Source organism: Pinus tabuliformis, chromosome 9 (genome assembly GCF_031772625.1).
Source record: "Pinus tabuliformis cultivar Carrire ecotype Pingquan chromosome 9, CPIR1, whole genome shotgun sequence".
Lineage (NCBI taxonomy): Eukaryota > Viridiplantae > Streptophyta > Pinopsida > Pinales > Pinaceae > Pinus > Pinus tabuliformis.
In genome coordinates, this window is record NC_142307.1 from 395,107,924 (window position 1) to 395,133,117 (window position 25,194).

General features: G+C 39.1%; 1 protein-coding gene across 2 annotated transcripts in view; it reads right to left on the bottom strand.

The window, feature by feature from the left end:
- The window catches only part of ARP9 (actin-related protein 9), a 312,878-nt gene that overhangs the window by 70,857 nt on the left and 216,827 nt on the right, over positions 1-25,194 (bottom strand). For both annotated transcript variants that reach the window (XM_089438961.1, XM_089438960.1), the window contains exon 12: positions 22,521-22,652. In XM_089438961.1, coding sequence (XP_089295087.1) covers positions 22,521-22,652 — 132 coding nt within the window. The remainder of the gene's footprint in view (positions 1-22,520; positions 22,653-25,194) is intronic.

A 25,194-nucleotide genomic window follows, 5' to 3' on the forward strand; every position in this document is an offset into this window, starting at 1 on the left:
TACTAGAAGAAAAACCAAGAAAATTGATCAAATGTTGGTTTCTAATATTTGTCCACCCATCTGATACAATGGATACACCACAATCCTCCCACTCATTTGTAAAATGTGTCAAAGCTCTTTGAACCTTTGCTTTTTCTCTTTCTAATAACATTGTTCTAGCTTTCTCATAGTTGGGGTTTTTGTATCCTTTTGGGGCTTCATTGATGGCCTTAACCATATCATGCCAATAGGGAGAGCGAAGCACATTGAATGGTACACCGCAAGCACAAAGAAATCAGACTATCTTTCCATCCACATCATCCCTTCTAGCAATATTAAGGAAATCGCCTATCGTTCTACCTCCAGAGCTTGCAGAAGTACCATGAGGAGATGAGCTACCAAATCTAGAGGTTGCACTTGATTCAGAGTGAGTTTTTTGTTTCTTTCCTTTTTGTTGTGCAACCTCTTCTATTTGGATGTATTTTCTTCTTTGTTCAGTAGAAATGTTTGGGCAAATTTGTATCCCCACAGCACCCTTTTTCTCATCACTGTCCATCACCCCACAAAGATGCCTCCTCACATGGGTAGTTGAACCACTATATGGTTTTCCTCCATGCAAACCATGAGGGCACAAAAATTTGTAGCTTCCATAACCTTTTCCCCCTTCAAGTTTGGTCACATAGTTCCACAAGGGTGTCAATGCAGCGTTCCCCTCTAGTGTTTCAGTGTTCCCTTCAGGTTCATCCCCTTCCTCTTCAAACCCTTCCTCCTCATCATATATTGGGTCACTCATATGGGGACCACTATCCTCTTGTTCGTCTTCCCTTCTATTCCTACTCCCCCTTGCCATCATGAAAACCAAAAGAGAAATGATACATAGAAGCCAAAAAAACATCATCTTGGAATATAAATATAGGTGGTGGACAACCTACAATTAAATGAGCAAGAAGAAAGAATGGGAAAGCATAGGAGAGGGAGGAGAAAAATACAAAAAACAACGACAGAAAAATGAAGGAGTTTGGGGTTTGCACTTACCTCTTTAGCTCTTGTAGATGGAAGCCCTTCTTTACTCCTCCAAGCTCTCCTCAAGTCTCTCCTCTCTTTCTCCTCTCTTCTCCTCTCTTCTCCAAGCTCTCCAGAAATACAAGAGTGAGCAAATGAGAGGAGAAGGAGGCTTTTAATTCCTTCATTCCCTTCCCTAGCCCAACTTAGACCCACCCTCAACCTCTCTAAGGAGTAACAAAAATAAAAATAAAAATAAAAAATTAGTGGGATCGCACAGCAGAATTAGCAGGCGGCCCATCGAGACAGTCGCAAGCCGTACGGAAGCAGCCCCAGTCAGCGGCATTCCGACCGGGTAATCCGCCAAGAAGTGTCTTTTCCAATCTAATCTGCATTTTAGAATTTCCGGGACGCGTTCCAGGGCATGGATCACCCACGGATTCGTATGGGTCGTGTTTTGGTGTTTTGATTCAAGGGGGTCATCTTGTGCAACACTGGTTAATTTCCTCATCATCACTTTCGATTGGATCTTTTCTCTCTCTTGAGAATTTCACACTTTTCTCAGAGGATGAATTCGAGCTTTATGGATGAATTTTGATGTTTGGATTTGGTTTATCTTATCTAGGAGCTTCTCTAATGTCAAATTGTGGATGGTTGGATATCTTCTATTACATGTAAGTACATGCTTTTAATGCTATTCTTGTTTTACTTTGTCATATACATTGGATTGGGATTTTCGCTAATTTTTATGGATAATTATTGGATGCATTTACTGCTTAAATTGTGGAATTTTGTCTCTATATAGCATCTCTCAATGTATGGGCCAGTGTTACTTGGGAGCGGGAGCGGAAGCGGGGAGCGGGAGCGGAAGCGGGAGCGGGAGCGACCATTTTCAGAAGCTCCCGGTTTGGGAGCGAATCCCGGAGCGATTTTTTAAAAATATATATATATTTTATATTTTTTAATTTTTGATACATATATGTCAACAAAAACATGTAGAATGATGAAATAGACATAAAAAACATAAAAAAACATAAATTGATCATTGAACCATATCACATCAATCATCTAGAAATTATAATCGTCATCAACCTTAGTAAAATAATAAATTAAAATAACATTCAATTCAATAACATTTATCATCATTGATCACCAAAGTAACAAGTTGTACTTGTAAGCCAAGTTTAACCATTACAAGAAGTAATATCGAAGATATTTCTAAGTCCTAACTTCTAACTGTTAACATGATATGAAATGTTAAAAATTTATAAAATGAAACATGAATAATGAGATGAAATGAAACAACTTTAGTCTTTCACAAAGCATCATATTCATAATTCACAATCATTACCAATGAGTTATAATTGCCACCCAACTTCAAACTTCAAATTTTCATTGTCACAGTGATATAATGTTTACAAAAAATATCATAATGTCATAATGATATGAAAGAGTCAAGAGTCAAGAGTCAAGGACTCAAAACTCAACACTGAACAGTTATGAAAACTAAAGTGACAAGTCTAATAGAAACTAAAAAAGACAAGTAAACTGTAAATCTACAAGTGGCCCTTGCCACGAGAGTCTCCAGGAGTATAAGTAGGTCGTGGTACTGGTGGTCTTCTAGGAGTCTCCCGCCCAGACCGACGACCAGAACTAGAGCCTCCACGCGAGGGTGTCGATGGAGGTGGCGACAGCAATGGAACAAGACTCGGGCCCCGAGAACTGCTACTGGATGGTGGAGGTGGAGGTGGCATGGCTGCTGCAGCTGCTTCAGCTTCATCCCGTACAAGCTCATCTTCTAGTTCTTCCATATGTACAATGCCATCCTCCAAATTGTCGTCCTCAGGGTGATTGTCCCAAATTTTATATGTGGGATCTTCATTAGCCCGATCACAGTAATGGCTCAACAACCTCAAATTGTAGTGCACATAAACCAAGCTTTCTGCTCGGTTTTCGTTGAGCCTGTTTCTTTTCACATTATGTATATAACTGTAGGTGCTCCAACACCTCTCTGCAGAAGAAGAATTTACAACCTGTGCAAGAACTTTCAATGCCAATTTTCGCAAAAGTCCGTCGCCGCCATATGTTTCCCACCATGTGAGAGAATCAAATTTATCTTTGTCGTCCATTGCATGGAAGTTACCATACAAACCACTGCCAGTGAAGTATCTGCCTATTTCAAGGCGCACAGCTGCACATTCCTCCCTGTCAGGCACCAACTTTTCTAATGCATCCAGATATCCTTTAGTTACCTCTCGATCTAAATGGGGTTTGGTCCTAACACCACCCCCTGCTGCAGGTTTGCCCAACCAAGAATCTGAGTAGTATTTTGGCGTAAGGATATACCAGTGTTGCACACATCGCGATCGGGATTTAATCGGCGCCGGGAAAAAAGCGGAAAAAATCGTTAAAATCGGGAAAAAATCGGAAAAAAGCGGGAAAAAATCGTTTGGCACAAAAATATTCATTTTTTTTCATTTTTTTTCAATTTTTTTAATATCTAAACCATCTACAACATAAAATAAATACATTGACACATAAATATGATAAAAAAACTAATATATAAGATGTTTAATATCATTTCTAGCGCTAAAATCACACATAACATTGAATCATGTCCTGAATAGTAAGTCCCAACTCAGCCTCAAAATATCAACAAAAAATATGATAATGTATCTCATCATGTCATAATGTCATATACAATAAAATGAAAGTCTAATCCTATTGATTTCCTCTGCCCCTCTTGCGAGAAAATGCCACAGCTTTCCCTTTCCCTCTAGATGTAGATGCTGGTGCCCGTGCAGGTGGAAATGGCAGTGGAGTCTGATGTGATCTAGACGTTGAAGAACTAGAAGTAGGAGCTATAGGAGGTAGACCACGTCCTCTACTGGTGGCAGGGGTAGCCCGGGCAGGTGGTGTCACCTGGAAACATTACAATCTCCCAATCCTGAAATCCTGAAAAACTGATAAGTCTGCTGGATTTTAAATGAAATCTAAAATTCTACTTTCTCCATATGAAATCCAATGAGGCTGGAACCACTCTCAAACATCCTGAGTCATTTCATGGTAATGTTAAAAATTTAAGTAAAAGGATGAAAATGAAGATTAAGGAGAATGTCACTTTTACTTTAAGAATTTAACATTACCATGAATAGCATATCCATACTAGGGCCTAGACTTGATCATTAAGCTACCCCACTCAAAAATTATTTGTTTCTTTCAAAAAACATTGCATGAAAAAACCCAAAAAAAGTTATAAAACTATGCTGTCCTGATCCCCCACGATTTTTTCGTTAAAAATCGCGCTTTTTTCGAAAAAATCGCGATTTTTTGAAAAAAGCGCGATTTTTTCAGTAAAAATCGGCAAAAAAAAAAAGTAGGCGATTTTTTCGTATAAAAATCGCGATTTGATCGGCAAGATGAAAAAATCGCGAAAAAATCGCGATTTTATCGCGATTTTAACAACACTGGGATATACGCCAAGCAATGTAGTGGAAGGTTAAGCCTTTTCCACCGTTCACACACACAATCGTGAATCAGATTGTACAAGTCGGGATCTCTGTTATTAACAATGTCTTTTATTTCCCCCAACATGGTATCCATTTGCTCATACACCTCGCCAATCACTGGTTTGTCTGTATCTGCAAACCGAATCATGTTATAAATTGGCTTGGTGAAATCCAATACCTGTCTCACAGTTGTCCAAAACTGCCCATCAAGAGCGGCCTCCTCCACCGTTTCAAAACCTGCAATGTCAGCTACATTTGTAGCCCTTTCCTTTAACACCTGCCAATTTGGACTTGATACCATGCTAGCTAAACCCTCTCTTACCTTCAAAAGGCGCCTGAAGGTGAGGTAATAGCTACCAAATCTAGTCCTCGCAATCTTCAGCAACTCCAATCTCGAGTGACTGCGGAAAAGGCCATGGGTATTGCTATGATTTGTAATAAATTTTATCATTTTTTTTCCTTTCTTGTACAAATCACCAATCCATTGGTATTGTTCATTTTTGTTTTTGACAATATCATGCAACAGAAGGTTCAATGTGTGAACCAAACATCCAGACCAAAATATGTTCGGGTATCTATCCTCAATAATTGCTCCCGTTGCCTTACAATTAGGAGCATTATCAGTGATGACTTGGATGACATTGTATGGGCCAATACGCTCAATTGTTTCAAGCAATGCTTCTGCAATGTTGATAGCGGTCTTGAACTTGTCTGAGTAATCATGTGCAGCTAGAAAAATGGGACCACTTCGGGACACAGCAAGAACACTTATCAATGGCTTGCCTTTTACATTTGTCCATCCATCAGATACAATGGACACCCCATTGTCAGTCCAAGAACTTGTCATTTTATTCAAAGAATGTGATATTTTTGCTTTTTCATGATCAAGGCCAACAGTTCTTGCCTTGTCATACCCAGGGCTCTTGTATCCTTTAGGGGCATCATTTATGGCAGAAACCATTTCGTGCCAATAAGGTGAGCGTAGAACATTGAATGGTATCCCATTTGCATAGAGGAACCTGTAAATTTTTGAATCCACATCATTCCTACACCCCTCATCAAGGAAATCTGATATGGTTCTACGGCGTAAAGATGATGACCCTGAGCCTCCATGTCCATATCCACTGCCTTGGGAGGATGCTGAAGGAGTTCTTTGTGAGCTTTCAAAGAAACCCCTTGATCTTTTTGCTTTGTATTGGGCGTCCTCCTCTTCCTTTATGTATTTGGCTCTATCTGCTGTTGACACCGCGTTGCAAGTTCTGACTCCTATTTGTTTCTCTCCATCCCATGCCCTTTTCCCGCAAAGGTGTCTTCTAGCACGGGTGTATGAGCCTGTGTAATCAGTGTTGCAATGGGGGCAATGAAATTTAGTGGTTCCACCCCCTCTCCCTGTTTCAGCCCTCTGAACATATTTCCACAATGGAGTTTGGTCTTGTTTAGTTTTTTGACCCTCATGTTCACCCTCCTCCACATCCTCCTCACTGGGGTTTTCACCTATTTGACTTCCTCCGGCTTCTTCATCCACCTCTTCAGTTTCAGGCCCCCTCCGTTTCCTACTCTCCACCACCATAATAACCAGAAAAGGGACTAGGAAGAGGAAAATGCCAATGAAAATCCCCAGGTCCATCGTGTTTGATGTTTGTAGGGTTTGAGTCTTGAATCTGCAAATTAATTTAGTTTATTGGGATTAATTCATTTAATTTATTAATTTAATTTAAATTAATGATCTTTAAACTCAAACAGGTAAATTAAACTAAACAAACTAACTACCTAACCAACTAAACTAACTAAATGATTAAGTTACTTACCTCTGCAAGCTTGCTCCTCGCTCCTTGGCACTTGCTCCTCGCTCCTCAGCTCTGGCTCTTTGCTCCTCAGCTCCTGCTCCTTGCTCCTTTGCTCTTCCTCAGCTCTCAAGCTCAAGCTCAATCTCATTGAAATGATTTTTTTTGGCCCATTGGGCTTATAAACCAAAAAAAATTAGTTAAATTTTTTTGTTTTTTCGGGTCCGGCGGAATTTTTTTCCGCCGAACCGCTCCGGGTTTTTTAAAATTCGCTCTCGGAGCGTTTTTTAATGCCCGGGAGCGATCAGGGAGCGATCGCTCCCCAATCGCTCCCGGGCATTAAAAAGCGCTCCGGGAGCGCGGGAGTGATCGCTCCCTGAAGCGCTCCCTCACAGACCAGGGAGCGCAAATTTTTTTACGGGAGCGCGCTCCCGACCAGCTCCCGCCCGGAGCGCGCTTCGGGAGCGGGTTCGAAGGGGGGGGGGGGGGGCGCTCCGCCGCAACACTGGTATGGGCCATGTAATTTGAATGAAATTTCCTAGGAATAATTCTAATAACAAATTCGTCATGATAAGCCATCTTATTTTGTAAGTCGAAGTATAAAAGTTGCAAGGTTGCTTCCCTTTTCCCTAGAAGGCTAGCGAGGTAGTCTTAAGGCCTCCTTGATTAAGAAATTAAGTCCTCATTCATATTTATCATAGACTCCATTCTCCCAAGACTAAGGCACTGATCTACCAAGAGGTGGTCACCCAAAATCAATTCGTTTTCCCCTTTTCTTAGGTCTAGCCAAGTTGGATCACCTAGGGCATCATTTTCCTGACAAAATAGCCCTCCAAAAAGTTCGATCTCCTAGCCTCCCCTGAACTATTGTCTCCTCAAGGCCTCCTCCAATTTTGAAGCCATTCCAGCAGTGGAGTTGTGAGAAAAGCCAAGCCCTAGCTCTGAGATCAAACTTTGCCCTGGTATCCCCAAGGCTAGTGCCTCATAGGATCAATTCAACACCTTTAAGTGAAAATCTCTTCTTTGATCCTCCCCTCTCCTTGTCTGGGTTAAGAATATCTTTAGTTGCTAAACTCTTACCTTCTAACCTAAGTTGTGTCCACTTGGTCCCGTGTGGTCCCATTCCTTTGAAAAGACAATTCTTCAAGAACCATCAGAGATACCAATTTCAATAACGATTTTAGGGATTAGGAATCTGTTTCACAAGTCATATTCCCTAAACATAACCCTCAAATCCTCCCATCCTTCTCCTAAAAGACATTGTACCTTACTTAGAAAGAAAGCAAGCTCTATTCTCCAACCTCTTCTGGAAACGGATTATTTGGGTCTCTATATCCACTTGTTGATTTATCCTTCATTTGTGACTCCATATATACCGGATCTCCTCCCCTCGATGAAAGTCCGTAAATAGTAGGAAGCCTTAGCTGAAGTGACAGTGGGCTAAGTCTCCATTCGTTTCCCTTCGTCTACCATTTTCCCCTTCAGGTCCCTTACTAGTTTAAGCGGTAACAATACCATTATATCATATTTGAGCAATTTTCCTTTCAAGTACAAGCTTTGTTCACTTGCAACTTTTACTTTCTATTTAGTTGCTCATATTTCAAAGTTGTATCTAATAATTTTGACTTGATTCACTAACATTTGTTTTGCAGCTTCCCCATTCTTCCAACTTATTGTAACTTGAAAGTTATATTTTATTGCAAGTATTGTGATTTTATTTTGAGCATATATTTCTTGCAAGTATATTATTATTGGCACTGGTCTACTTGCATATACTCTCCTTGGAGGATCTATCTTGTTGAATTTATTTTATCTATCCACATTATTGATGTTTATATGCTCATAGTTATTTGTACTTGTTAATCAATTTCACTTCAAGTTATATTTCAAGTTATTTAAATGGTGAATGCTTAATTGGTTTTATTAACATCGTAATCTCCTAGAACTTGTTACCTTTAGCAAGATCTCCTTTTAGAATCTTCCTTAACGTCCACCACCCTTGGTTTAGCTAGGAGAGAGCTTAGATGGAGAGTTCGGATTAGGTGTCAACCCCTTCTCTGACCATTGCCACAAAGAACACACCTTGTGGGATTGAGGATTATTTCCAAAAGTCTAGGGTGTGCAATTTGTGAAGACAACATCTTTTGGCATCGTTGTAGGGGATAAGTCCTCTTTGTCCCGGAGTACAACTAACTCTAGGTTCTTGCATCTTGGATTTTTATAGTTAGATTCCTATTCAAGTGGCTACTCCACTTGGTTCATTTTTTGTAGGAGTTTCTACTAGTAGAAATCTAAGTAGCTTGGTCTACCCCAATCTTGATCCTCAAAAAGTTTTTAGAGTGAGATTAAACAAGCTCTCGTCTCATAGACTTCTTGCTACTCTTGGGCAGGAGGTTATTTCTGATATCCATATGCTTTTTCAAGGTCAGGTTGAGCAAGACATCATGGATGACTTGTTTCACCCTTGTAACTTTACTAACATTAATTGTTATTCGAATAATATTCTGGATAAAGCCATCGAGAAGTTGCCTTCATTCAAGGTAACAAAGCCATTAGCACCAAGACTCACCTTAGGAACTTCAACTTTTGTGTGAGCAAGTAGTAATAATGCTAACAATGAGGATGTTAATATGAGACTCTTTGTCCTCTCTTTAGATGAAGATGCTCTTGATTGGTTCATTGAGTATCCCGCTAACATTTTTTATTCTTTTAGATCTATCATTAATGTCTTTAATGAGAAGTGTGGACACAAAAGAGAAGAAAGGCATTTGCTCAATGTTATTAGCCATATTAAGAAGAACGAGAATGAGACAGTGGATGAATTTAATAAGAAAACTAATGATATGTGAAGAGTTTGCCACAAGATGTTAAACCTCCGAAGAAGTCTCTTTTGATCTATTATGTTGATGCATATGGAGTTGATATTTCTTATGAGCTAAGACACGCTAAGAATAATGATTTAAACGTTGCTCAAACTTTCGCTGAAAATTTGAAGAAATGTAGAACGGCGTTTGGGAAGTCAGAGATTTCGGCATTTACTAGGGGTCACCAAAAAATGAGTCTAAGGGAAAGGAAGTTAAAGAAGCTAAGAGTGATCCCATTAAGGAGTTGACACAACTCATAAAGACCGTGGAGGTTAATCATTCTAATCAAATGACTGTCATTCAAAATCGTGTTAGTTTTTGTAGCATCGAATGTTGTCTAGCCACGAAATATGGTGGACAGGCTAGAATACATCAAATCTCCAAAACCTAGAAATTGTTTCTGGAAATTCCACCTAGAAATGACTTAATTAGATTATTAAACAATTTTTAAAGATTTCATAAGTCTAAACTTAGGGAATATGGTTAATTAATTAGTATTACATAAGTCAATATGAGAATCATCTAGAAACTCACATAGATCGGTCCAAAGACGATCCTAGCCATCGATTATGTTTTAATCTTGGTCGTTTGTGCTCAAACAAAGGATTATAAGAAGCACTCGATGGGCACTTGGAGAAGACACTTTGAGAAGACAATTGAAAAGTTCGATTTCACTGGTAGATCGATTGCCAGAGCGGCAGCAGTCAGTTGTCGGAGAGAGAGTCAGAGAGATCGAAGCAGTGTGAGGAGCAAGGACAGTGATCTGGAGGAAAGATTTTCCAGATTTGGAGAGGCGGAAGCGAGAGTGCCAAATTATCCCAAGGAGGCAGCGTTGAGGACTAGCGCAGTTGCTTTAGCCAGGCAGTTCGATTTTGAGGAAGGAAAAATCGTTCTCAGTTACAGAGGTCGGGAAGAAGTCCCAGAGGGCTGGAGAGGCAATTTCCTCATCATCCAGAGGCAAAACGACTTTATTAGAGCCTAGTCTAAGGCAAGTCATCCAGCCAGCTACGCAGAGCAACGCAAAGGCTGACGTAGAGCTCCAAGAAGTCGAGTTTTAATAGCCAGAGTCGTGCCAGAGATTGCTTGTGTGAGAAGGGTGATTCTCTTCAGTATTTTGCCCAGATTTTCTCCCTGTTTGGATTGTGAGTTCAGCATCCATCGATGTACTCAGATTTCACTACTACATAATAAAATGAAATCCTCACTACTGCACCAACTTTCCCAAGTTGCAATTTTCCTGGGACTTTTGTCCAAAAATAATTGTGTTAATTGTATGTGTGTGCTATAATTTATCAGCCTCCAGCGATTTATTTTTTCCATAGAATTTTATTTGTGAAGGTTGCAGTGTATTTATTTCAATATTTGTCATAGCAGATAAATTGTTAATTAATTAACAATTAGGAGAAATAATATCAGTTGTTGCAATAGAATTCCAGTGGGAATTTTCACATGGTATCAGAGCGCAGTTGATCAGTCGGAGAGCTCAGAGGCAAAAAGAAGGAATTTCACTGCTCATTGTGGGCAGCAGGCCGAAATTCCCAAGGGCAGCATAGTCTTTTGCCAGGAAGCCGAGTTACTTGAGGAAACTCGATTTTTCAAAGCAAAGAAAATCGATTTTCCAGATTAAGTAATTCCAAACGCAGAGGGAGCAGCTTAGATTTTTTTTGTTGGGCAGATCTCTAACTAGATGCAGAGGATTTTGCAGCAATTCGCTAGAGCAGAGCCAGCATCGATTGGAAGAGAGAGAAGCACACACAACAGAGGGAAAATTTCTCTCAGGAGATCTCGAGATTTAGAGATCTATTTTTTCTAGTTGCACTTTGGCAGTAGTTGTGAGCAGACCTTCTCTCTCTGAAAGGGAGTGCGAGTAGCAGATCCAGCAGCCGAGCAGCAAGAAAGAGGGAGATTTTCAAGTTTATTTTCTCCAATTTTGAGTTTCCAACTTTTGTAGCTCTGGAGGGATAGTTGTATGAGATTGCCAAAGGAGGTCGTAAGAGTTGGCCACAATGCAGATCTAGGCAGAGGATCGACTTCCAGTTGTTGGAGACAGGTGTCAGAGGAAGTGTGAATTGTCTAGTGTGAGTTACAAAGAAAGGAAGGGTCCCAGCCAGGGACTAGGCTTGATAGTAGATAGTGGAGCACCAAATCCAGGTCGAGGAGGAGTATGAGACTATAGTGTGCCAGATGGGTAGGGTCCAGCGTAGTGGCAACAAGGAGATCAGTTCTAGATTGTTGCAGCAGGAATATCACCTCGCTACAAGGACCTACAGTATCATAGTAGCAGATTCAGTGTCAGCAATCGTTGTCAATCATTTAGATGGCAATTGTAGATCTAGTTGCAAACGGTACTCAGGAGACAATTACAGAGCTAGATACAATGACACAAGCAGCAGGAATTGCCCAGTTACAGTATGCAAGTGTAGTTCCAGCCAAAAGATTCCTAGAGAAGAACTTCGCAGTCCAGTTTCCAGTGCAGGAAGATAGTGCGACTTGTCAGGAGGGACCAGAGAGATTTCCCATTGGGAGATCAGGACTCAAAGGGAGTCTAGCTTTAGAGGGAGCAACCATATGAAAGCTAGTGATTCAGGATCTGAGAGATTACACTCATTATTGCAGTAGTTGCAGCAACAATGCAGAGGTAGTAGCAGCAGTATGAGTAGATCTGAGTCCCAAAACTACAGAGATTGGGCAGGGTCCTTGAGGAGTCCACCTCATGGATCATTACTTGGCTACAAGGGACCACAGTATTCAGTAGCAGGATGGATCAGTGGCAGTTGATGCAGTCAGAGACTAAGTGACAGTTGTTGACTAGTAGCAGTCAGATGTTGGGGAGCGCAGTGCAGAGTTGGCAGTAGTGCAGTTGGCACAGTGCAAAGTCATCAACAATGCAAATTCTTCAGTGACAATGCAAATGCTAGTAGCAATCAGAGACTCCAGAAACAGATGCATCATAATGATCACAGTAGATTCAATATTTTGGATGCTTTTCAGTTGCAAATGTTGCAATTGCAGCAGCAACAGATGATAGGGAGTTGCATTGCAGATGCAGTGTTGGCAGCAATATGGCAATGTCAGCAACAACACAGATGCCACATATATCAAAGTTGTGTAGTGGTCGATGGGCAGCAGCAACCAGACATCAGCAGCGTGATAGGAGATGATGAAAAAACAGTGTGTTGTGGTAGGGAGTGCACCACTAGAACACATTCCTCGCTAAGAGGGAGTGTTAGTTTTTGTAGCATCGGATGTGTTCTAACCACGAAATTTGGTTGACAAGCTAGAATACACGAGATCTCCAAAACCTGGAAATCGTTTCTGGAAATTCCACCTAGAAATGACTTAATAAGATTATTAATCAGTTTTTAAATATTTCCTAAGTCTAAACTTAGGGAATATGGTTAATTAATCAGTATTAATTAAGTCAAGGTGAGAATCATCTAGAAACTCACACAAATCGATCCCAAGATTATCCTAGCCATCGATTATGTTTTAATCCTGGTCGTTGGTGCTCCAATAGAGGATTATAAGAAGAAGTCGATGGCCACTTGGAGAAGACACTTGAGAAGTTCGATTTCACTGGTAGATCGATTTCCAGAGTAGCAATAATTAGTTGTCAGAAAGAGAGTCAGAGAGATCGAAGCAGCTTGAGAAGCAAGGACAATGATTCAGAGGAAATATTTTCCAAATCTGGAGAGGTAGTAGCAAGAGGGTCCAAAATCTAATATGGTTCTACGCCTTAAAGAGATGTTTGGTGACCCTGTGCCTCCATATCCACTCCCATGGGAGGATGATGGAGGAGTTCTTTGTGCATGTTGATGTGATTGTAAGATTGGTTCAAAGAAACCCTTTGATTTTTTAGATTTGTATTGGGCTTCCTCCTCTTCCCTTATGTATTTGGCTCTATCTGTTGCTGACACACTTGCACAAGTTTTGATTCCTATTTGTTTATTTCCATCCCATGGCCTTTTCCCACAGAGGTGCCTTATGGCACAGGTGTACAAACCTATGTAATTATTGCTGCAACGGGGGCAGTGAAATTTAGTGGTCCCACCCCCTTTCCCTGCCTCAGGCCTAGTAACGTATTTCCACAATAGGGTTTGGTCTTGTTTAGTTTTTTGGGCTAAATCATGTTCACTCTCCTCCTCACCAAGGTACTCCTCTCTAGCGTTTTCATCAAATTCACTATAACCCACTTCTTCATCCTCTTCTTCATGTTCAACCCTCCTTTTTCTACTGTCCAACACCATAATAATCAAAAAAGGAACCAAGAAGAAGAAAATACCAAGCCATATAACCATGATGTTTGAAATTTGAAGTTTTGAATTTGCAAAAAAATGGAGGAATTGGAATGGGAAATAGAGAATTTTTTTTATTTATTTAGCAATGAACATTAAAAAAAATGTCAGATTCGAGTGTATATCCTACCTCTTTGGCCTCTAATCTCCCCTTGCAAGCTCCTCAAACTCCTCCAAGCTCCCCTCTTACATGTTGATGTGATTGTAAGATTGGTTCAAAGAAACCCTTTGATTTTTTAGATTTGTATTGGGCTTCCTCCTCTTCCCTTGTGTATTTTGCTCTATCTGTTGCTGACACACTTGCACAAGTTTTGATTCTTATTTGTTTATTTCCATCCCATGGCCTTTTCCCACAGAGGTGCCTTCTGGCACAGGTGTACAAACCTATGTAATTATTGTTGCAACGGGGGCAGTGAAATTTAGTGGTCCCACCCCCTTTCCCTGCCTCAAGCCTAGTAACGTATTTCCACAATGGGGTTTGGTCTTGTTTAGTTTTTTGGGTTGAATCATGTTCACTCTCCTCCTCCTCACCAAGGTACTCCTCTCTGGGGTTTTCATCAAATTCACTATAACCCACTTCTTCATCCTCTTCTTCATGTTCAACCCTCATTTTTCTACTCTTCAACACCATTATAATCAAAAAAGGAACCAAGAAGAAGAAAATACCAAGCCATATAACCATGATGTTTGAAATTTGAAGTTTTTGAATCTGCAAAAAAATGGAGGAATTGGAATGGGAAATAGAGAATTTTTTATTTATTTATTTAGCAATGAACATAAAAAAAAAAAAAAAAAAATGCCAGATTAGAGTGTATATCCTACCTCTTTGGCCTCCAATCCCAAGCTCCAATCTCCCCTTGCAAGCTCCTCAAACTCCTCCAAGCTTCCCTCTCACCAAGCTCCTCTCCTTGCTTCAAACTCTCTCCAAACTCTCTTTCTCTCTCAATGGGATGAAGTGAATGATTGGAGTGGAGAGGGTCTATTTAATTCCCCCCCCCTTCCCTCTCTCATCTCCCCTTTTCCCTCCCTTTCCCCCTCTCTCTAAGCAGTCGTCGCCCTCCCCCTCGGCCGCGTGGGCTTTCCTTTCCGCTGGCTGGGAGCAATTTTGTCAATGGGGGAGCAATCGGGAGCAATCGCTCCCCCACTGCTTCCCCATTGAAAAAATTGCTCCCGGAGTGGCGAAATCGGCACTCTCGACTTCACTCCCGAAAAATCCAGGGAACAAAAACTTTTGTCAGGAGTGCGCTCCCAATTCTCTCCCACCCGGAGCGGGATCATGAGGGGGGGGGGGCTCCCCCATAAACCTGGTCGAGATCATGAAAGTTCCCAATGCTCTACTATGGAAGGGCAATGTTGCATATGCAAGGTCATCATGCTCTCCAAAAGTGTAGTATGTCTTCGGCATCATTCGGAATAGGCATTGAATGTGTGTACCCTCAATGCCTTTGTTGCTCTATGCAAAACCTCCTAGCAGAACCATCTCAAACTCAAGTTAAAGAAACTACTCATTAAAGACAATCCATATATGCATCATATTGGACCATACTTAACTGATAAGGAGATAGTAATACTTCAAGTCGAGATCTCATTCAAACATCTAACTAGACCAAATCCCATAAAATTGTTCTCTACCTTATTAGAGATAGGTAAGTAACCAACCATATTAGGTGCTTCTAACACCAAGGGAAAGTGACATTTCCAAGGTCAACCCTTCAATTCATAGGTGTTAATGATAATAATGGCTATGGGATCAACTGGTGTGAGATCCACACCTTGAGAGTACAAATGCAATGGAGGGAGCAACCATGCACGCATGAGTTACGACTTTCCTCAACCTACTTTTTCCACCCCTCTGGTACGCCTTTTACTTCTTTTTGATAATGCTTTTATATGGAGCATCGCTCAAATGTCCAAGCTTTCTTTTTATGATATAGCATTTTTTACCCCCTTAAGATGAGTCAATTTTGTGTTCATCGGGGTTGGAACATGCAAGGTTTCTTTATTATGAGATGGAGCATCTAATGCTCAGTAGCCATGTGATGGCTAATGATGGGGGTAGAGCTCATGCTAGTCTTTTACCCATGCACTAATTATGTCCCAACCATATTTTGCATTTCAATGTTTCTTTGGCCATCTTATACTTGTATCTCTCTTGTACCTGCATCAAACTCAAGGATCTGGATTTATGACTGCCAAATCTAAATGAACTAATGACAGTTACCCAAAGGATGGATGTGATAGTATGGAAACAATGAAAAGTTGTAAGTATGGAATAGTTATGGACATGCTACTTCAATCCAAGTTTCCTAAGTAGTGCCCCTCTTATAACCCTAAGGCCTTAGAGGAGGTCCCACTAAACTAGGACTAAAGACTAACCCGCTAGTGAGATGAAAGAAGAATCTTATAGTCGAGATCGGTCAATTATCCAAGTCACCCTTTTATCCATGTTAAATTGCCCAAAACATTAAGTAAAAGCACTTGATTATAAAATGGTTAAAGTAACTACCAAGCAGTAGCCCACCTTCATTCGAGAGGAATGTTTGATGGTGAGAGTGTGTGAGCCATGCAAATGGTGGAGGAATGTGTTGTATCATCATCACTTAGCAATGTGTAAGGCTGCTAGCTAGCTAGTTATCCAAGATAGGAGAAAAGTTTTCTCCTATAGGGTTACCCACTTATGGTGGGTAACATTTACCACTTTCAATCTCTACCACATATTCACTTCCATTCATTGGGTTGATTGTAATTAGTCATTGGCCTAGCACCCTATATCCACATCTTTGAGTTAGGGCCTAGAAACCTTCCTCTACGAGGTTGATTCAGCTGAAAGAAAGATGAAATCATATGAAGCCACAAATGAAAGAAAATAAAAACTACAAATTATGGCTCATGCATGCATAAACATATGGGAGAAAGCTTAGCATGAGCTCTACCCCCCTCATTAACCATCACCTAGTTCCTAGCATAGTATTCAAAACCGGTTGGTTCGAACCATAAACTGGTCAAATCGGTCGGTTCATTAGCACAAGCCATCAAACCGGTTGAAAAACCAGGTTATCTAAGCAGCCTTATTGATTTTTTGGTCTAACCAACCAAAAACCAGTCGGTTTATGATGGAACCAACCAATTTTCCCATAAACCAGCTAGTTCCATCATAATTAGGTTGGTCTATTGCCAGGCCAACTATGGACCCAACATAACGCAATTTTGTGAGTTTTGAAGTTGTTTTGAGGGAAATGTAGGGTTGTTTTCCTCCAAAAACAACCCCTCCAAGAAAAGCATGCCTCCCCTCCCATTTGCCTCACACATGTCAACCCTAGCAACATTGGAAATTAATGGTAATGTTAAATTCTTGAAGTAAAAGTGACATTTCCTTTATTTTTCATTTTCATCCTTTTACTTAAATTTTTAACATTACCATGAAATGACTTAGGATGTCTAAGAGTGGTTTCAACCTCAGTGGATTTCATATGGACAAACTAGAATTTTAGATTTCACTCAAAATTCTGCCGACTTAATGGTTTTCAGGATTTCATGGTTTGGGGGTTTGCATTGTTTCCATTTCATTCTATCATGCGTGAGGGTATGAGATTGGCATTTGATCAAGAGCATGAAGCCCTTCAAGAACCTTGATGTTGGTGGCATTGATTGTTGAACTGTGTTGATGTTCGTGGTATTGATTGTTGAACTCCTCTACCATGGCCTTAACAAGAATGTACCCCTCACTCAAAGGAAAACCACTGGTTAGGCATGCTAGGATTTTTCTACCACATTATATGCTTGAGGAGATGAACCCTTCACTCAAACTAAAATTGTTGGTTAGGCATGTTAAACTTTTCAATTTCTAGCATATTATAAGGTTGAGCAATCCAAGTTCGAAAACTTTGGGCTAGATGATGTTTATGTATCTCTTGTTGATGATCCCATTTCTAGTAGCGTTGAATCAATGATGAGTTTCATGAGTGATCATGTTGATCAGTGATTTGTAGTTTTGATGTCTATTTTTGCTACTACTACTACCACTACTACTAAATTTGCAGAGGAGTTTTAGAAGTCCTCAAACTTTGAGCCAGATTATTTATGTATCTCATGTTGATGATCCCTTGTATTAGTAGTGGTGATGAGTTTGATCATGATGAGGAGCGATCATGTTGTTGATCACAATAATGTAGACTCGTAGTAGGACAGTGGCCCCATAGCTTGTAGCATTACTTTTGGACTCTATAGGTCATTTACAGTGTCATTAATTATGTATTTTGGTTCTCATATGTATTGCACTCGATGCAATTTCATTTATTCACCTTTACATGGTATATAGATGAGAAAACCTTGCATATTTTGTCTCTATTGTTTTGGCATCATGGTTTTAATCTATGTTGCACGAAACTTCTAGGAACTCGGCATTTCGAGCCTTTCCTGTACCCAAAACTTGGCCGAAACTTGACCATTATGTAATCATATGTGAGAATTAATATAGATTTGTTTTTCCTTCTAAAATGTCATCTATGGGTCTTATTCCCTTTCTTCTTGCAAGATAATGTGTTATTCACTTATATATATATATATATATATATGACGTTTCGGCCAACATTTCCATTTTTGGGAGGTGACGTTTCTAAACGTACCCATTTCAGAAATGTCAAAAATTTCGGTGTTTCGTTTTAATTCTTAAAAATAGTTTTTCATTAAAAACTAATTATTTCATGTATTTTTTTAAAGACCGGTTCATTGAGATCTGACTAGTCCCAGTTTGACTAGTTCTAGTTTGAAACTTGGTTTGATATGTGGACCGATCCGGTCACTAGTTTCGGTTTTGAATACTATGGATCCTAGGTATTTCATGCCCTATCTTAATAAGGAACCTCTGAAAGTCCCAACCCTGATCTATGAGGAGTATTGGAAAAGCATAAAGTAAGTTGGTTACCCAAGCTATGCAAGAAAGAAAAGACAATGATCGAAGTAAAAGGTGCACCATAGGAGTGGAAAAAGCATGCCGAGAAAAGGGGTAACTCATGCCTCCATGGTTGCCCCCTATTATCATCATTATAGTTAAGATGTTGGACCTCCATTAGTTGGTAACAACGCTATGGCATCTTGTCTGAAGTCTTTCCCATTACATAATTGCATTATCATATGCATCTACAAATTGATGGACGTGCCTAGGAAATGTCCCTACCATTGGGGGTTGTAAGCACCTAATAGGTCTACTTACATAATCATCCCTAACAAAAGCATGGTAACTCGCTTACAAATAATTAGCTAAAAAGACATTTGAAGGCAAAGTTTGTGAGAAGCATTGGTGTGCCCCTAACATTGAATATGGTCCACTATGATACTTTAATGATTTCTTTACCTAATGTTGTTGATCTCACTTGATCTTGAGGATATGCTTGAGGTGGCTTCATACAGCCACATTGAAGGTACCTTGAGGGATGGCTTAACACCTTTCCAACATATTGCGGAGGATGTCTAACCCATCTATGAGAGCACTTGTGACTATGTAGCACCCATGTCGCCCTTCCAAAGATCAGCGTTGGGCCTTGAGGAGCCCTACATGGATGTATGACTCCCTTATGGAACACTGAACTAAGAAGCCAGGGCATTAGCTTGATGGATGATGTGCCCAAGAGGGCCCCACACACATCCAGGCTAGCTTTATACTTGTTTAATGGGTGGTGCCTTGATCTAGAGCCCAAATGAGGATGGAGATCAGTTGAGATACATTGGGAGGGATGGCACACTCCATTATGAGGCTAACGCTCCCTAGGGTTGCCATGTCACCCATACATGCCCTACAGGGATGACGTAGAGCTTCTTGATGATGTCTTAGATGAGGAGGTGTTACTTCGAGATGCACCCATTCATTTTGATGATGTCACTTGGAGTGAGGAACACTCTTGGACCCACTTTGTCATTTTGTTTTATGGATATGCCATTTATGGATGATGGTGTCATGTTCAAGACCTTTTCCTACCACATGTGTGGAGGATTTATGACATTTTATTATGATCTATCTTTTTGTAAAGTTATTTTTTGTTCGGCTTGTGACCTATTAGCCTTGTTGAGCGCTTAAGCAAACTTTTAGTGCCTTTTCATTGTAAATTAAAGAAAAATTACCTAGTTGCCCTCATAAATAGAGGGAAGTCAGCTTCCTTCAAATTATCATCACACACACTCATCATTCTACTCATGAATGATGAGTACTAGTGTTCTATTTTTTCTCTTCGACGTGATGGCTAAGTAGAGTGCAAATTGTCTTGGGTTGGATATTTATAGCATGGAGAGGCTTTATATGGATTAATGAAGTAATTCTTGCTTGAATGATGTAAGTTTAATGCTACTTTCTTCCATTTTGTATGTAATTTCTGAAATTAGGGTTTATTTTGTGCCATAATAAAGAGTGCAAAATCTTTTATGAACTCTTTATACATCCTTTGACCTTAAATCTCATATGAAAGAAATCGCTAGGATTTCAGAGCGAATTGTCTTCCACCCTTCTTCATCCAGGGTCCTCCTATCTTGCCCTCAACCAAATTGGCTCCATTGCCCAACTGAATCAAGGCACTAGTCTTGTTGTGTTGATCATTCTACATTACTCTCTTTTCTTTATTTCATGGTAGATAGGGTTATGGTTTGTCAAAATGTGCATCTAATAATGCACTTTTATATCTATATTTTATTGTCATTAAGATAGGAATTGCATTTATTAATGTTTAAAAAGCAAAATCTATCATTTGTTGCATGTTTTACCCATAAAAATAGGGCTGACATCTAGGTATTTGCCGTTGTTTTGGACATTTAAGCCACTAAAAACTACTTTTTAACCTATCATTGCTAACCTCTTCAACTAGTCTCTCAAGCCTTTGTTCAGATTATTTTTTGTAGGCTACTTTTTGGCAGTTATATGGTTTGCATGCTCTAAATCTGCATATCATTGAAACTCTAACCTATAATAAATCTTTCTTAGTGTATTGAGGTTGGTCGAATGTGTATATGAAATTCTGCAAATCTTATCTTGGCCTCCAAAGATTTTGCTAGTACCTTCTTCCATAACCATTAAACTCCTATCACCCTTGAATCTTCCTTTATTAAGATTTTGTCTACTAGATCTTTAAAGAGTTATTTAACTTAGGAACCTTAGGTCATTTAACATCTGACCACAAAACAGCAGGAGAGAGGCCACTAAGGTGACAATGATGGCTGATCTCTTAGTTTCCATAAGACCTAGGTTACCTAGAGAGATTTTGCATTAGGATGCTATATTTTAACAAGAACCAAGAAGAGTACCAAGCTTAGTCCCACCAAATAAATCCCACGTCACCATGCAAAAGTCACTAGCCAACAATCACAAAACATATATCTCCTAACAATCATCATCTAACCCTTGGTGGGCTAGAACCATCATCAATATCAAAAGCATATATACCAAACCACCAGAATGAGATAGAATGCTCCACATCCATCAAAATGCAACCAAGGGACGATCAATGAGGCAAGCACAAGTGAGAACACCACAAAGCAGCAAGCACCATCACCACCCAACCAAGGAGAAGTCAGACTCCCCCAGCCAAAGATCTCCATCAAATGATCAAATGCAATGAAAAGAGAATGGTTCCATGAAGATGTATCTGCCAATGTTCAATAATACTAGCAGCAAGTCTTCATCTATGTGAGGAAAATCACAAGATGGAACTACATAAAATATAAGTTGTAATGGCATAACTCCACATAGCACACATTGGCTAAGATGATTCACTTTCAAGTTCTATATGATTACGAACCTCCTAGGTAGAAGGAGTTTTCCCTGAGTGAAACGAAAGTTTCTTCTGTAAGAAATCAATTAGAAGAAAGTCAAATGGTTATCCAATCACTACAGGAAAACTTGACAATCACACAAAATCATAAGAACCAACAACTAGATCAACATAGAAACAAAACAGAATTTGAATTTGAATTAACCACAATGTAACAGAATGAAATTTAAATTTAAAATAAATATTATTGAAAATGCATAAACCTTAAATCAGGTCAAGCACCAACTTACATACCCTTCTCTGAAAAAACAAGTCCTGTTTTGGATTTGTGAGCAACATTTTAGTTTTGAAGATTAAAATTTCTGCACGAAGATGAATTAACCCCATTGTGATGTTTTGATTCATAGCTTGGCAACTTAAACTCTAGATAAGGATCCTCAAGAAGGATGCCCAGTTGATTGACTGGTTACGGGAGTTCAATTGTATTCTACCTTCAAAACAGAAATGCAAATATAGCAGGAAAAAAAAATTAAAATAAAAAAATGAATATATAGGGAAATCAACAGAAGGTTATGCAAATTTGACTTAGCATCTACAAAATTCCCACAACTTAGCATTGTTGCGTTGTCGAACACTGAACATAAATGTTCAACAAATTCTGTAAACATTCTCAGTTCTTGAGTCAAGTAAGGTCATCATTCATTTTGTATACAGATAGGTAAAAAAAGGTATTATGTTGTGTTGAGGGGTGTGTTAGAATACGTAACACTCAATGATGTGTTACGAATCCTAGGTTCTAATATTAATTGAAGTGATATGCTAGTGACACAGCCATTTCTCCCAATGACTATAAGGTTGTTCCAGGAATGGAATAACATAATGCATACTTGATGCACTCGATAACTCCTTTGGAATAATACTTAATAAATGCTACATCTTCTGTGTATGATGTACTCATTTTGTTAACAAATAAGTGGCTCAGATATGCCTATATTGTGCAATCTCTGAAATAAGGCTTGCCTCAGCACAGAACAGAAGGCTTTCAAAAAGCCAACAAACAAGAAAAGATTTCAGAGCAGAAATGTCTAGCTTCTGTGATATCAAACTGAAGAGTGAAAATGTGATCAACAAATATAATAATCTTAAGTTAGGCTGCCATAATTTTGTTGGGCTTCTAGAGCTTAATGCCAGCATTCATTAAGGTCTTTGTGAACAGCATATATTTTTCTATTTTGGTTTTGCATTTATTGTTGGAGCTCCAAACAAAAACCATTGTAGATTTTGTAAATTCTAGTTAAAAAATAAAAAATAGAATACTCAAAAGAAGGCTTACTTTAATCTTGCACTGGGTCTCCTTCAATCTATTGAGCATAAGAAGATCTATAGGCTTTGCCATAGGGTCAGTATCAATTGGTGGCCAAGTTTGACGACGCTGCTGGACCCAAAGGAGACACCTTGATATATCCTGTAAGACTACAATATCAATAAACTTGAAATCTTTCTGCACTAACATACAAGTTATAAATAAGTCAAAACACAAAAGCAAAAGCAAGAGATACAAAAGCAAATCAAAAAATGGCCAATCTACATGCTAGTATTGACCCTTTAAAATCGCGACTAACTTTGACTTTACATCTGGAAACAAAAACTACATTTCATTTTACTTCCTGTTAAACGAACTTACATGGCATTTATGTACCAATGCAATTTAATATTGTAAAAAGTTAAAACATGAAGTAACACTATAAGATATACAAAGCCCAAAAAAATCTAGAATCGAAAGTAATATAAATGGTGGAACTTGAAATGAGATGGCACTTCTGCAGATCCTTAACAAATAAACAGATGTGATTCCTATCATTCTATTCTAGGACAGGTAAATCTAGACAACCCTTAAGATTCAATTTGTATGTGTTCCTCATGACTCATGATAAGCAAATAGTCCGTTATATTAGCTATCAAAAACTGATGTTTCAACCAGTTTACAATTGATGAGTGAATCACTGAATACAATTGTCTTACATGTGTCCTCTAGTGCTCTTAGTGGAATCTATTTCTCCTACAAAATTATAATTTTATATTAAGTTGCTGCTCATCAGTATGGTCATCATGTATAAGTATTAATATTCTATGCATGTCACAAAACCTATTGACTCATTGCGATAAGGATCATTGACACATATAAGTTACTGTTATGAATAAAATATATAAAAATAATATAAATAATAGTAACAATTAACTATAAATTAGTAGTGAATAGGCATGTCTTTCAAGACATGACCTTTTGTGAAGGGGTATCTACCTAAGTATATAAGCAGGGCCCTCACCCTCATTTGTAATTATCATCTCACTTGTATTCAAATATTCTTATATATAATTACTTGTCCTACAATGGATGTCTTTGTCTTCGAAGTGTCCTGAAGTATTGCAAGTTACGAACTTTGTTCGTTACATTGGTTTCAGAGTTGTTTGATCCTCTGTCCGCTCAACCTTTGTACAGGGCCAGTCTGATCCGACCTTTGGCCATCAACCTTACATCAACTTTGTTGTTGTTCAATTGAAGTGTTTCGCTATATAAGTTTTTGGAGTTCTCCGTTCGCTGATTTCGTCAAAGGCCTTTGGCCATTTTTAAAGAATAAAAAAAGCAAAAAAAACGGCAAAAAGAATTTAAAGAAAAAAAGAATATATATATTTATATATAGGTCGAAGTGAAAAAAAATTATAAAAAATGGTGAAAAGGTATATATATATTATTATTAAAAGAGAGAGAGAGAGAGAGATACAAAGGTTACAGAAAAAATATAAATAAATCAAAGAATTAAAAAGTTAAGTAAAAAAATAAAATAAATAATGAAAACAAACCAACAAAAAAAGGCGCAGTCCACAAGCCCATCACCGCCAAAACCGCTGACTAGGTTTGCTACATGGAAACCACACCCTGCAAGCCACCACGGCAGCACAAACTAATCACTACAACCTCGCCAGCTGACCCTGTCTCCACCGCCACCATTGTGCCATCGTCTGTGTACCACTCTTCAACCACCACCCTCCATTACCATTCGGTCATTGGTCAGCGTACTAGTTCTTCCACCACACAATCACAGCGCTTAGCGACAGAGTCGTTGCCTGACTGATAGTTGTCACTCAACACCGCCACGAACTCCAACGATCTATTTTTTTTGGATTTGAGTTGTAATCATAGTTGCATTGTTGTTGTTTGTTCTATATTAATTGTCACAAGGACGTGCATTAAACTGAGAATCAAGGGTTACCCACTAATTTCTTTAAGCCATGTCTATTGAAGGAAGCTCGTGACGGTCAAAATAGATCGTGACATTTAACAATCGGTAATCAAGCCAAAAAAAAACCATTATTGCATTTCTTTTTTTTGTAAGCTTCGCAGTTCCTTTCTATTCCATTTCAAACAAAAAACAAGCAGGTTTTACAGCCATATCCAACATGATCTATTGGCCTCAACCTGCCCACTAGGAAACTAGGTCTGTTGGCCATCTGATTGCATTATATGCCATCCAAAATCTGAAGAGTTTAACATTGTCTAACAACACTATATAAGTCAGACTGTCTTTAAATCTCCTATTAGTTATATATCTATAGCAAAACAATAGAGCCTGCAAACTAGTCATTTATACATATCGAAATATGGGAAGCCAAACCATGTTGATCAAGCGGTTACTCATCAGATGTGTCTATGGGCATTGGGTCTTTTGCATTAGACCCCAACAGTTCAGTTTGAGGAAGATAGGGGATATGCTTCTCTATACGGCTGAGGAGAGCATTTTGTTGTTGAATCTGATGTTGGATAAGTTGAAATTCCCTATGAATTTCCTGGAATTCAATTTCTAGCTTAGATGGTCCTACAAAAGAGGTCGTCAAATCTTTTGCCACAATGTTTTCATCATCCAATATAGGTACATTGTTTGCTGGAACTGCATATATTGGCCCCTAGAATGGCCTAGGTTCGGGACGAGGCTCTGCCATTCCTCCAT